This window comes from Chiloscyllium plagiosum, chromosome 48 (genome assembly GCF_004010195.1).
Source record: "Chiloscyllium plagiosum isolate BGI_BamShark_2017 chromosome 48, ASM401019v2, whole genome shotgun sequence".
NCBI classification, from domain to species: Eukaryota; Metazoa; Chordata; class Chondrichthyes; order Orectolobiformes; family Hemiscylliidae; genus Chiloscyllium; species Chiloscyllium plagiosum.
In genome coordinates, this window is record NC_057757.1 from 1,126,991 (window position 1) to 1,141,398 (window position 14,408).

The window sequence follows — 14,408 nt, forward strand, 5'->3', positions numbered from 1 at the left end:
CTCTCATTTATTTCTCTACCCCAAGCTCACAAGCCTCATTCCTGAGGAAGGACTTTTTCCCGAAACGTCGACTCTCCTGTTCCTCAGATGCTGCCTGATCTGCTGTGCTTTTCCAGCACCACACTCTCCACTCTAACCACTGAACCACCATGCCGCCTGTATTGTTTAATCCTTGCCAATAATTTGCCTTTATTAAGAGTTTCATGTATAACTAGTTCAAACTGTTAAAGAACTTCGCCAAATACGTCTGAAAGCCTCTATATCTAATATCATACTTTGTTCTACTCAATACTTTAGTCACCTCAAAGGGTGTATTCAGCGACTGCACCAAATTAAAATTTGGGTGAGTTGGCAAATGTGCCTGACTCTTGCCCTTTACCTGTGGATTCCAGAACATTCTATGCAGAGGGTGATGCCAAGATTGATGCTGGCCCATTCTGGCAGGTGTTCATTGCAGTCACAGCACTGGGCATTCCCTGGGATAGCTTGCACCTGCTCCAGACCCTTTTCCTTTCCGGGTCTTGCTTCGTCTGAGAAATCCAAAACTCCTGTAGACATAGACGAAGTCCTTTCCAACTTCTGAAAAGACACCAAGCTGAACTCTAACAAATATAGATAACACTGAGAAATGCTTTAAAAAAAATGTAGTCCGTAGCTGAGCAGAGCCAGGATAATTTTCAGGAAGGATGCTGAACAGTTTTTCTGGACAAAGTTATGGGCATTGAACCACACAAACCAAATTCCTCCCACATTCTGGTCCTTGATTTCAATTTGGAGGAGGGTAATCAAGGGACCATGACTAACTTCTTGTTTAGAGAAGTGTAAAAATCAGCTGGGTTCCTGTTCCTGATCACAGTCCATTAGTCACTCTGGAAATATATGGCTCTGTGATGTCAGGCATTCACTTCGGCTGTGATGAGCTATTGAATATTTTACAGTCTGCAGCGTCAGAAATGAAAGAAGTCCATTTTGTTAACATAATGGAAAACTGTAGTGGCTTTGCCCCCACCCCTGCCATTGAGAATCAGTATTTGTGAACATTACCAAGTGAGAATTAATGACTGCATAATTATTTATCATTGTGAGTGGAACACACAATGTGCGGGGAGTCCATATTCCTGTGAGAGTCATTGTGTGTAGAATCCAAATTCCAGTGAGTCAGTGTGTGTGCAACCATATTCCAGTGAAAGAATGTACGGGATCAGTATCCTAGTGACAGCTAATATGTTGGAATTATGCCTCTTGAGTGTCAGCATGCATGGAATCCATACCCCTGTGAGATTCAGTGTGTGTGCGTGGAACTTGTAATTGCGAAGTTTCAATGAATTTATTTTGTACCGTATAATTGTCCTCTCGCCTCTCATTAAAGGCTGTTGCAATGCTTGATTGTACCGCCAGGATCCAGGTTTGCTGGTGTTTCTCAGAATCAGCCTGAAGCATGCAGCTCCTGCCAGGGAACATAAGGAGAGCATAAGAACAGGGAACTTACATCAAGGCTGCAAGTCTTGTAAATGTTAAAACGACTACTGTTTAAAACAGTGTTCTGACAGCAGCACTCGTGTATGTGTGAAGGGAAACATGAGGGATATTTTAGTCAAACGTTGCCCTTCATGGAGTTTGAGGCTCTGATTGCTGTTTAGTTATTATGGGATGTGAGGCTAATTGGTAAGGTGCATATTTATTGTCTGTTTCTTGTATGGTTCTACAGACACTGACTCTCACTAAACACAAGAGGCAATAGCCTGTGAGGGCCAGACCAGAGTGGGTAAGGATAACAAAGGACATTATGAACTGTTTAGGGTTTCATGACTATCTGATAGATTGTGGTCACTTTTACTGGTACAGCCTTTTATTTTCAGATGTGTTAAATTGAATTCAGATATCTTTAAACATCAATTTGAAATCATGCTTTCTGGTTTACTAGTTCAATAATACAGGGAAATCGTGGTAACACAAATTTGGATAACCTGAAACACTGGTTGAGGTGAAGCTTTCAGTCATTCCCAATGACAGAACAGTAAGTACAATCAAAAGATGCCCACGATAAACCAAATTGTTTTAGCTGAATTCATGCATGCATATGACCAGGGCAACAAATCAGAGCAGAGTTCAACTCACTGGAACATGAAATCACAGGCAAGTTAAGGGTGAACATCAAGATCAAAACCTCTGTGAAAGAATGTTCACCTGCAGGAATGGTTAAACTTATAGAGAAAGTTTAAAATAGATTGGAGACAAAGAGAAATTTGTATGACTCGATATGCAGTGGAAAATCGCAGTGTGAAATAGTGGGACCTTCCACCAGTGAGTTTGTTGACCATTCTGAAACACTGCAGCATGAAAGCACAGGAAATATGATTTGGAGGTGCCAGTGTTGTACTGGAGTGTACAAGAGTAAAAATCACCAACACCAGGTTATAGTCCAACAGGTTCATTTGGAAGCACTAGCTTTCAGAGCGCTGCTCCTTCATCAGGTGATTGTAGAGTATAAAATCATAAGACACATGATTTATAGCAAACGTTTACAGTGTGATGTAACTGAAATTATATATTGAAAAAGGTCTGGATTGTTTGTTAAGTCTCTCATCCTTTAGAATGACAGTGTTGATTTCAGTTCTTTCATATGTAAATCCCAGAACTTTTCTTAAAAAGTTACATTCTCAGGTTAACTTTAACAATAGGTGCCATGTCGTCTCAGAATTATGTATGAAGGTGTGAGCTGCCCCAATCTGTGCCCCAATGTTCAGACTGATTCTATTTCTAAAAAAGGAATTTACAGAATCTGACATGGATTCATGCAGTTTTTGAGCAAAATAAAATATAATTCTGCACGAAATATGTTTGACTTGAATTGACAATATGGTCAACTGTATTGCACTCACTCAAAGACAGTTAGGTGGTGGATCATGTTACGAAGATATGCGTGTACTTTAAGAAAGTTAAAAGCAGCCAAACTACCGGACACGGAACCAAGTGTTCTCAATAAGGCAACAATGTAACACTTGGTCGAACAACTCAATTAGATCATTGCCTGGAGACAAAAACAAATTTGAATTCGACCAATCAGTTTAAATTATACCCCCAAAAATATCAAACTCTAATCCAGTTTGAATTGATTATATTGAAAATCTTAAAAGCCAATGATGCAATCCAATGCTTTGGGTGTATAAGACTGGGGAAAATTGAACAGTTGGGAGGAGAACTGTTCATGGGCGGCACGGTGGCACAGTGGTTAGCACTGCTGTCTCGCAGCGCCAGAGACCCGGGTTCGATTCCCGCCTCAGGCGACTGACTGTGTGGAGTTTGCACATTCTCCCCGTGTCTGCGTGGGTTTCCTCCGGGTGCTCCGGTTTCCTCCCACACTCCAAAAGATGTGCAAGTCAGGTGAATTGGCCATGCTAAATTGCCCGTAGTGTTAGGTAAAGGGGTAAATGTAGGGGTATGGGTGGGTTACGCTTCGGCGGGTCGGTGTGGACTTGTTGGGCCGAAGGGCCTGTTTCCACACTGTAAGTAATCTAATCTAATCTAATCTAAAAACTGCCAAGCTACCAGCATGTAAACAGACTGCCTGAAAAATAGCTGTCTTAAAAAGGTACCTTATCGATCAGTAACCTGTAATGTAGAAATTCCTAAGAAGAAGAAAAGAAGACACAGGAAGATCTGAACAGAAGAATGAAAGCTGCTGGGTTTTGAGATAAGAAGTCGTGTTTATAAATCTTAATTGGGAGTTTTATCAGACTAGTATTATAGAAGGGAAGGTAGCAGATAGATTAGAGTAAGGAATGGTTAATAGTTGTTAGTTAATTATTCTCTGATATACTTTAGGAAATAAAGTTGTTAATTTTTACTTTAAATAGTTCGTGGCCACTCGAATTTCTACAGATTATTGCATGGTATAAATCTTTGCTGTGTTGCTGGTTTTAAATTAAACAGGAGGGTTTACCTCGTGTCGTAACAATCGCAAGAAAAGAATTTGTGGAATGTCTAGAAGATGGGTTTTTGGAGTAGCACTAGTAAATAGGCAGTTCTGGATTTAGGGTTGTGCAATGAAAGCAGACTTGATAAGAGAGCTTAAGGTGAAGGAACCCTTAGGAGGCAGTGACCATAATATGATAGAATTTATTCTGCAATTTGAAAGGGAGAAGGTGGAATCAGATATAATGGTATTACAGCTGATTAAAGGCAACTAGAGAGGTATGAGAGAGGAGTTGACCAGAACTGACTGGGGGAGGAGCCGAGCAGGAAAGACAGTGGAACAGCAATGGCAGGGGATTCTGGGAGTAATTCAGGAGGCATAGCAGAGATTCATCGCGAGGAAAAAGAAGCGTGGCCCAGGGAGGATGAGGCAACCCTGGCTGACCGGGGAAGTCAGGGACAGCGTTAACGCAAAAGAGAAAGCATATAATGCAGTGAAGGGCAATGGGAAGCCACAGGTTTTGGAAGCTTAAAAAGACCTACAGAGGACAGCGAAGAAAATAATAAGGAGGGAGGAGATTAAATATGAGAGTTAGCTAGCCAGTAATATGAAGAACGATTGCAGGAGTTTCTTTAGATATATAAAGAGTGATAAAGAGGCAAAAGTGGACATTGGGCTGCTGAAGAAGTAGCAATGGAGAACGAGGAAATGGCTGAGGAACTAAACAAGTATCTTGCATCAGTCTTCACGGTGGAAGACACAAATAATATCCCAAAATTCAACAGACAGAGATGAGTACAGTGGCCATCACCAAGGAAAAGGTACCAGAAAAACTGAAAGGTCTGAAAATAGATAAATCACCTGGACTAGATGGACTGCACCCCAGATATCTGAAGGTGATAGCTGAAGAGATAATGCAGCCTTCAGTAATAATCTTTCAAGTATTACTGGAGTCAGGGAGAGTCCCAGAGGACTGGAAAATTGCTGACATATCCCCTCATTTAAGAAGGGAGTAAGGCAAAAAATGGGAAATTATAGGCCGATTAGCCTGACCTCAGTTGTTGGTAGGATTTTAGAGTCCATTCTGAAGGATGAGATTTCTGAGTACTTCAAAGTGAATGGTAAAATAGGATAAAGTCACATGGTTTCATCAAGGGGAGACCATGTCTGGCAAATCTGCTAGAATTCTTCGAGGAGGTTACAAGCAGATTAGACCAAGGACAGCCAATGGATGTTATTGACCTGGACTTCCAGAAGGCCTTTGACAAGGTGCTGCACAAGAGGCTGCTGAGTAAGATAAGGGTTCATGGTGTTAGAGACACGGTACTAGCATGACTGAAAGATTAGCAGAAGGCAGAGAGTGGGGATAAAAGGGACCTTCTCAGTATGGCAGGCATTTCACAAGGGTCAGTGTTATGAACGCAGCTTTTCATTTTATACATTAATGATCTGGATGAAGGAACTGAGGAAATTCTGGCTAAGTTTGGGATGGTACAGAGATAAGTGGAAGATGTAGACAGGTTAGGAGGGTGGGAAAAGATATGGCAGATTGAATATAATGTGAGAAAGTGTGAGGTGATGCACTTTGGTAGGAAGAATAGAGGCATGGGCTATTTTCTAAATGGGGAGAAACTTCATAAATCTGAAGTGCAAAGAGACTTGGGAGTCCTCGTCCATGTTTCTGTTGAGGGAAACTTGCAGGTTGAGACAGTACTTAGGAAGGCAAATACAAGTTGTCATTCATCTCGAGAGGTTTGCTCTTCTGAGGCTTTGTAAAGTTCTGGTCAGACCACATTTAGAGTATTGTGTGCAATTTTGGGCCCCATACCTCAGGGAGGATATATTGGCCCTGGAGTGGGTCCAGAGGAGGTTCATGAGAATGATCCTAGGGTTGAAAGGCTTAATATATATGAGGAATGTTTGAGGACTCTGGGACTGTACTCAATGGAGTTTAGAAGGATGCAGAGGAATCTGATTGAGACTTACAGAATACTGAATGGCCTGGATAGAGTGGATGTTGGGAAGATGTTTCCATTGGTAGGAGACTCGAGAGCCTTTGAGTAAAGGGAAGACCCTTTAGAACAGAGATAAGGAGAAACTTCTTCAGCTAGAATGGTGAACTATAGAATTCACTGCCATAGAAGAAGTTGTGGTGGTCAGATCATTGAGTATATTTAAAACCAAGGTAGATAAGTTCTTGATTGCCAAGGGGATCAAAAGTTACGGGGGGCAAGTGGGAAAATGGGGTTGATAAACCTATCAGTCACAATCGAATGGCAGACCAGACGTGATCGCCTAAATGGCCTAATTTCTGCTCATCTGTCTTATGGTCTTGTGCTAAGTTGAAAAAGATTAGAGATTTATCAGTCCTAACGTCAAGCATTTTTGAGAGAGTTTTTACTGTACAATGTCATGCATTTAAGGTGTGAGAAAAAGTAACGACATTTTCACAAAATCAGAATTTTCATTTCTTTTTGACAGAGCTCGTTTGTGGGCAAATCAGGTTAGATAGGAACTTGGCTCGACTATCTCAAAGCTCTGCTTAACGTGGATTTGTGGGTGGGTTTCCTAATGTTGGTGCATTAGTCTAGGCAAAGCTACTGTATCCCAAGTTCTATTGATAGACACTAGGCGATTGTCAGGTTGTATCTGATTTCTCAACACTTATTATTGAACTTGACAGAAATGAGCAATGCTCTTTCCTCATCAATCTCTTAATCTTTCTGTCGAAAGGATCTTGTTTATTATTGTGCACAAAGTTTTTTCATGGATGGATAGTTCAGGATAAGGAGGAGTCTGACTACCTTAAATTATTTACTAGGCCCAGCAAAATTGAGATTGTTTTTGCATTAGAGCAGAAAAGGCTATGGGGAAATTTAATTGAAGTGCAGAATCTTCAAACATTATGTGGAGTTTTGATAGTGAATTAGGAGAATTCTTGTAATATTGTCAGAAGTTTTGTATAATTAGAGCACATTGATTTAAAATAATTGACAAAATAACTACAGGGGACATCAGTTTTTTAAAAAAGTCACAGAGAGCAATGCTCTGTCTGAAAGGGTGATGTAAGCAGGTGCAATAGTAACTTTGAAAGGGAATTAAATTTTAAAAAACTTTCAAAAGTAAACATTGGAAGGCCGTGGAGAATGAATGAAATAACTGGCAAACTCTTTGAACAGAGAAAAACAATTTTTCCCCCAAAAGGCTGAGACTGCTGAAGAAAAAAAAAGGGAGCTTTAAATATTTGTGGGCAAAGGTATCAAAGGATATGGAGCAATGTACCCAACTTAATGAAAGGTACAGAACAACCTTGTGCCTGTTCTCCAAATGCTATATGTAACATGGGCTGACGTTTCCAAGTCCCACATGGATGCCATCTAGCCAAGTTTAGCCCACAGATTTGGATGTTGTAAACAAGCTTTTAAAAACAATTAAAGATATTATCTACTTTATTCTATGATGGAACAGATCTGAAAATGAAGGAATGGCAATGAAGGGGCAACACGGTGGCTCAGTGGTTAGCACGGCTGCCTCACAGTACCAGGGACTCGGATTCGACTCCAGCCTCAGGCGACTGTCTGTGTGGAGTTTGCACATTCTCCCCGTGTCTGTGCGGGTTTCTTCCCACACTCCAAAGATGTGCAGGTCAGGTGGACTGACCATGCTAAATTACCTATAGTGTTCGGTGCATTAGTCAGAGGAAAATGGGTCTGGGTGGGTTACTCTTTGGAGGGTCGGTGTGGACTGGTTGGGCTGAAGGGCCTGTTTCCACACTATAGGGAATCTAGTCTAATCAATGAAAACAAAGTACACATTCTTGCATGACTGAACACCACATGCTCCGTCTTCCCTTGTTTGTCAGCAGACTGATCAACATTGAAAGATTTGACAGGCATTGGCCAATTCACACTCACTTTGATGGGGAGACTACCTCAAAGCAGAATCGTCTCTCAGTGTCTGTACCAGACTTGATTGTACACAGTCGGAGGTCTTCCACCACAACCGTTAGATTATCCTGTATCATTGAAAATAATGAATTTACAGCTTCTTTCAACGGGTTAGCAAAGTCCACAATTCACAGTTTCAAGGTATCTTCCATGCGCTTCGGCGGGTCAGTGTGGACTTGTTGGGCCGAAGGGCCTGTTTCCACACTGTAATGTAATCTAATCTTTAAGTTTCTTTTTTAACGGTTTGTGGGCACTTCAGGCAAGGCTGACACTTAACCTCAATCTCAGTGGTTTTCTAGACTTCTTCCAAGAATTATTAAAAGTCAAACTCGCTGATCTGGTTTATTAATTTGCCATCCTACCAAATCAATGATAATTGGTAATAGACTCTCTTTCAATTCTAGAATTAAGTGATTTTAAATTTTACTAGATGTCTTGGTGTATCTTAAACCCAAGTCCCCAACGTATTACTCTGGGCTGTGGTTTTGCTAGCCAGTAACACCACCACATCTGCACTTTCTCATGAACACAAATTAACTCATTCATGCAATCACCTAGAATCTATAGAAGAGAAATAGACCATTGGTTGACATGATCCAACAATTTTGTGTTGCCTGATATTGAGCCTAAGCTACCTCCTTTAAACTTTATGTCTTTGATGTAGTTCTGTGGATAGCACTTCTCTGCAGTAGATGTGTTTTCAAACCGAGAATGCTACATAGTTAGAAGAGCTTTATTTCTAATTTGACAATTAAACAGTGCCTCTTTGCCCTCTTGGCTAAACTTAAAAGATCTCATTTTGCACATTCTCCTAGTGTCTGCGTGGGTTTCCTCCGGGTTATCCGGTTTCCTCCCACAGTCCAAAAATGTGCAGGTCAGGTGAATTGACCATGCTAAATTGCCCGTAGTGTTAGGTAAAGGGGTAAATGGGTCTTTGGCGGGTTGGTGTGGACTTGTTGGGCCGAAGGGCCTGTTTCCACACTGTAAGTAATCTAATCAAAAGAAAGAAATTCTCTGGCCAATATGTATTCCACAATCAACATCACTCTAGTTATTGTTGCTAATGGTGGGTACTAGTGGTGTGCAAATTAGCTGCAAAATTGCCTACATTATAATATTTCAAATACGTTAGTGGCTATTAAAAAACTATGGAATGTTCTCAGGTGGTGAAGGGTGTTGCACAAAAGCAACTTTTAATTTCACTTGCACCATTTATCTAGTCATGATGTGGAGGTGCCGGATTGGGGTGGACAAAGTTAAAAATCAGATTCAAAAAGTGTGGTGTTGGAAAAGCACAGCCACTCAGGCAGCATCTGAGGAGCAGGAGAAGTGATGTTTCGAGTATGAGCTCTTCATCAGGAATTGAGCTTATGCCTGAAACGTTGACTCTCCTGCTCCGCGGATGCTACCTGACCTGCTGTGCTTTTCCAGCACCTTACTTTTCGACTCTGATCTCCAGCCTCTGCAGTCCTCGCTTTCTCAAAGTTAAAAATCACACAACACCAGGTTATAGTCCAACAGGTTTATTTGGAAGAACCAGCTTTTGGAGTACTGCTACTTCATCAGGTAGCTGAGCAGCGCTCTGAAAGCTAGTGCTTCCAAATAAACCTGCTGGACTATAACCTGGCGTTGTGTGATCTTACATTTGAGAAAGGGTTAGAGCAGTTTGGTCCAGGTAATATCCCTGGAGTTGGTTTATGATTTAGAAATGAAGGAGATGCAAGTAAGCTGCCTCATAGTAATAAGCTGACAAGCAACCCAACTCACCTTGAGCTTCTTCTGATAGACCAGCTGATTGTTTTGAATGGAAAACCACCGTCTGTGAATATAGAACAGAACAATGATGAGGGAAGACAAGCAGATAAGCCCAAGCAAACATTGAAGATGACCTAAATCTAGAGGTCACCTCAGCCAAAACTAAGTTTCAATATTCTCAATGCTGGAAGTGCCCGAGAGTTCTCAGGCGCCATGTTGTGCTGAACCACATGGAGGCTCTTTGCAGCCAGCAGTAAGCCAGAGTCGCCAATCTGATTCCCATGTTGAATTGATAAGATAGGAAAATGCATATTAATAAGGTCAGATATGCAGTCAATAAGGTGCATAACAAGCAATAATCCTTCCTAATATGGAACTCTCCGCTCCTTACTGAGAAACTTGTTCGGCATGAGCAGATGCACAGAAGATGCACAAGAGTTAAGAGTTTTTTGGACTGCTTGTGCGACTCTGCCACAAACTTTGCCATAGCCCATATCAGTCAGGCTCCTATAAGATTTTGCCCCTTGCTTCTAACTTTCCCTTTCAAATGATGACCCATAGCCTGTGTTCTTCAGTATGGATCTGTGTTCCTTGCTGCTCATCATCAACCTACATATTTCCAGTACAGCCATTAGAAAACTGAATTGCATTCCTTGTGCAACCAGTATAAACGTGACCTACAAATCTAGTGTAGGTATGGACCATAATGGGAGAAGGCTGAATTAAAAAAACACACTTTCCTGTAATGAGATTTTTGGGATTCAAAAGACAATCAAACTTAGGAAGAAAGGTAGCTGAACAGATGTGAGGCGTCTTCTAATCATAAGAAAATAAGTGCAGGAGTAGTCTTTATGGCCCTTGAATCTGCATGCCATTCTGTATTTTGTTCTTTTTATACAGTTCCTTGAGATTAAGGATTCTTTTTAGATTAGTTTAGATTCGATTCGATTCCAAAGAGTAACCCACCCATTCCCGTACTAATGCACCTATCACTGCGGGCAATTTATCATGGCCAATTCACCTGACCTGCACATCTTTGGATGTCATGATTTCATTCTGGTTCAATGGTTTGAAATGGCTAATAAGTCCAATGGTCAATCTATAGACTCTGCCACATGTGGGGTTAGTGATTAGATTAGATTCCCTACAGTATGGAAACAGGCCCTTTGGCACAACAAGTCCACGCCAAACCTCCAGACCCATTCCCTTACCCTATATCGAACTGCCTAGCTCCTTTCCACCTATCCACTCCACCCTCTCCTCCCTGACCTATCACCTTCATCCCCTTCCCCACTCACCCATTGTACTCTATGCTACTCTCTCCCCACCCCCACCCCCACCCTCCTCTAGCTTATCTCTCCACACTTCAGGCTCATTGCCTTTTTCCTGATGAAGGGCTTTTGCCCGAAATGTTGATTTCGCTGCTCGTTGGATGCGGCCTGAACTGCTGTGCTCTTCCAGCACCACTGATCCAGAATCTGGTTTCCAGCATCTGCAGTCATTGTTTTTACCTCTATATTTACCCCTGACTAATGCATCTAACACCATGGGCAATTTAGCACAGCCAATTCACCTGTTGTGCACATCTTTGGATTGTGGAGGAAACCGGAGCATCCTGAGGAAACCTACGCAGACACAGGGAGAATGTGCAAACTCCACACAGACAGTTGCCCGAGGCGGGGATCGAACCTGGGTCCCTGGCGCTGTGAGGCAGCAGTGCTAACCACTGAGCCACTGTGCCGCCCAAAGATAGATCTTTGAAAGATAGGTCAAATGAGGATTTGAAGGCTTTTGTGCTCCCTCTGACACCAGGCTTTCACCTCTGCATTGTCTGGTAGAAGTCTTTCAATGTGTTTGATGCTTTTCCAAATAAAGACATTCTCCATTTTGGGGCTGACCATAAATTAGCAGGAATGTATGTAAAATCTTTAGGGATGTTTTGAGGACATCCCTAAATGTAGTTCTCCAGGATCTCTCACAGGGAGAATGTGCAAACTCCACACAGACAGTTGCCCGAGGCGGGGATCGAACCTGGGTCCCTGGCGCTGTGAGACAGCAGTGCTAACCACTGAGCCACCGTGCCGCCCAAAGATAGGTCTTTGAAAGATAGGTCAAATGAGGATTTGAAGGCTTATGTGTTCCCTCTGACACCAGGCTTTCACCTCTGCATTGTCTGGTAGAAGTCTTTCAATGTGTTTGATGTTTTCCAAATAAAGACATTCTCCATTTTGGGGCTGACCATAAATTAGCAGGAATGTATGTAAAATCTTTAGGGATGTTTTGAGGACATCCCTAAATGTAGTTCTCCAGAATTTCTCTCTCTGATTGGGTTTCAAGTAGACCAGTTGCTTTAGAAGATTCTCCTGCTCCTCAGATGCTGCCTGACCTGCTGTGCTTTTCCAGCATCACACTCTTGACTCTGATCTCCAGAATCTGCAGTCCTCACTTTCTCCCAGTTACTTTAGAAATCTATGGTCAGGCATACAATGTCATATCTTGCCCAACGTAGCTGATTTGGAATAGTAAGTACCTTGATGCTGGATTAATTGTCTTGGAAGATGATGTTGCTGTTGGAGTGTATTTCTTGCCATTGGGTTTGAAGGACCTTGCTGGTTTACTTCTTTAGTTCTTTCAATTGCCTTCTCTAGATTCCTGGCCAATCTGATCTGGCCTGAATCAAGGGCTCTCTTACAACCCTTGATACCACTACAGTTTAAGAATCTATCATAGCCTTGGACATAATCAATGACTCCGCTTATACAGTTCTTTGGGGTAGAGAATTCTAAAGATTCTCAACACTCTGATAGAAGAAATCAGTCTAAGTAGAATGATTAAGGGACAGTGATAATTATTGATTTGAACCTGGATGTTGCCTGGTCTGGAGGGAAGGTCTTATGAGGAAAGGCTGAGAGACTTGGGTCTGTTCTCATTGGAAAGAAGAAGGCTAAGGGGGATTTGATAGAGACATACAAGATCATCAGATGATTAGATAGGGGAGACAGTGGAAGTCTTTTTCCAAAGATGATGATGTCGGTTTTTATGAGGGGATATTGCTACAAATTGCAGGGTGATAGATTTAAGACAGATGTCAGAGGCAGGTTCTTTACTCAGAGGATGGTAAGGGCGTGGAGTGCCCTGCCTGCCAATGTAGTTAACTTGGCCACGTTAGGGAGATTTAAACAATCCTTGGATAAGCACATGGATGATGATGATGATGGGATAGTGTAGGAGGATGGGCTTAGATTAGTTTACAGGTTGGTGCAACATCAAGGGCCGAAGGGCCTGTTCTGCACTGAATTGCTCTATGTTCTATGAATGCACAGAGAGGTTATGGATTGGAAGAGTGTTTCAGGGCATTTGGAGCTTGTGAACATGACATAAAAGTTACAATACAGAAGCAGGCTATTTGTTCTAATTGGTTTCTGATGGCTCTTTTACTCCACATAAGCCTCTGTCTATCCTATTTCATCCAAACAACATAACCTTCTAATCGAATTCTTTTCTCCTCATGTGTTTATCTATCTTCCCCTTAAAATGCATCAATGATATTTGCCTCACCTAAACCCAATGGGAGTGAATTACACAGTGTAATTCGCTACTCAGAGTCATAGAACATGGAAACAAACCCTTCGATTCAACTCGTCCATGCCTAAACTGAACTAGTCCCATTTCCTTGCGGTTGATCTATATCCCTCTAAACCTTTCCTGTTCATGTACCCATCCAGGTGCCTTTGAAATGTTATAATTGTACCCACCTCCACCAATTCACCTAGTAGTTTGTTCCACATAGGCACCACCCTCTGTGTGAAAAGTTGCCTCTTAGATCCCTTTTAAATCTTTCCCCTCTCACCTTAAATATATGCTCTGTTTCCCCTCTCCTGGGGAAAAGACCTTGGCTATTCACCCTATCTATGCCTCAAATGATCTTATAATCCTCTATAAGGTCACCCTTTAGCCTCCCAAATTCTAGGGGAGAAATTCCCAGCTTAGCCAGCCTCTCCTTATAGTTCAAACCCTCCAGTATTGGTAACATCCTTGTTAATATTTTCAGCACCTTTTTTCAGTTTAATAAGATTCTTCTTATAGCAGGGCAACCAGAACTGTATGCAGTACTCCAAAGGTGGTCTCACCAATGTATTGTACAACCGCAACATGATACTCGAACTCCTGTACCTAATGTTCTGACCAGTGAAAGCAAGTGTGCCAAATGCTTTCTTCACCAGCCTGTCTACCTGTGATGCCATTTCAAGGAACTATGTGTCTGAACCCCTAGGTCTCTCTGTTTGACAACACTATCCAGGGCCCAACCATTAATTGTGCATCAATTTGTCTTATCAAAATGCAATACCTTACATTTATCTAAATTAAACTCTATCTGCCACTCCTTGGACTACTACCCCAGCTGATCAAGACCTCAGTACTCTTTGATAACCTTCTTCATTGTCCATTATAGCACCATCACCTACAAACTTACTAACTATGCTTCCTGCATTCTCATCCAAATTGTTTACATAAATGACAAACAACAGTGGACCCAGCATCGATCTCTGTGGCACACCGCTGGTCACAAGCCTTTAGTCTGAACACAACCCTCTACCACCACTCTGTCTCCTATCATCAAACCAATTTTGTATCCAATTGGCTAGCTGTACCTGGACCTAACTTTACTAACAGTCTACCATGTGGAACCTTGTCAAAGGCCTTGCTAAAGTCCACGTAGATGTCTACCGCTCTGCCTTCATCTATCTTTTTGGTCACCTCTTTGAAACATTTATTCAAGTTTGAGAGAC

General features: G+C 41.9%; 1 protein-coding gene across 1 annotated transcript in view; it reads right to left on the reverse strand.

Moving 5' to 3' along the window:
• The window catches only part of acap1 (ArfGAP with coiled-coil, ankyrin repeat and PH domains 1), a 126,877-nt gene that overhangs the window by 24,356 nt on the left and 88,113 nt on the right, over positions 1-14,408 (reverse strand). Inside the window, exons 11-14 of the mRNA XM_043683385.1 lie at positions 9,631-9,682; positions 7,831-7,931; positions 1,339-1,447; positions 380-579 (exon numbers count right to left, since the gene is read on the reverse strand). Coding sequence (XP_043539320.1) covers positions 380-579; positions 1,339-1,447; positions 7,831-7,931; positions 9,631-9,682 — 462 coding nt within the window. The remainder of the gene's footprint in view (positions 1-379; positions 580-1,338; positions 1,448-7,830; positions 7,932-9,630; positions 9,683-14,408) is intronic.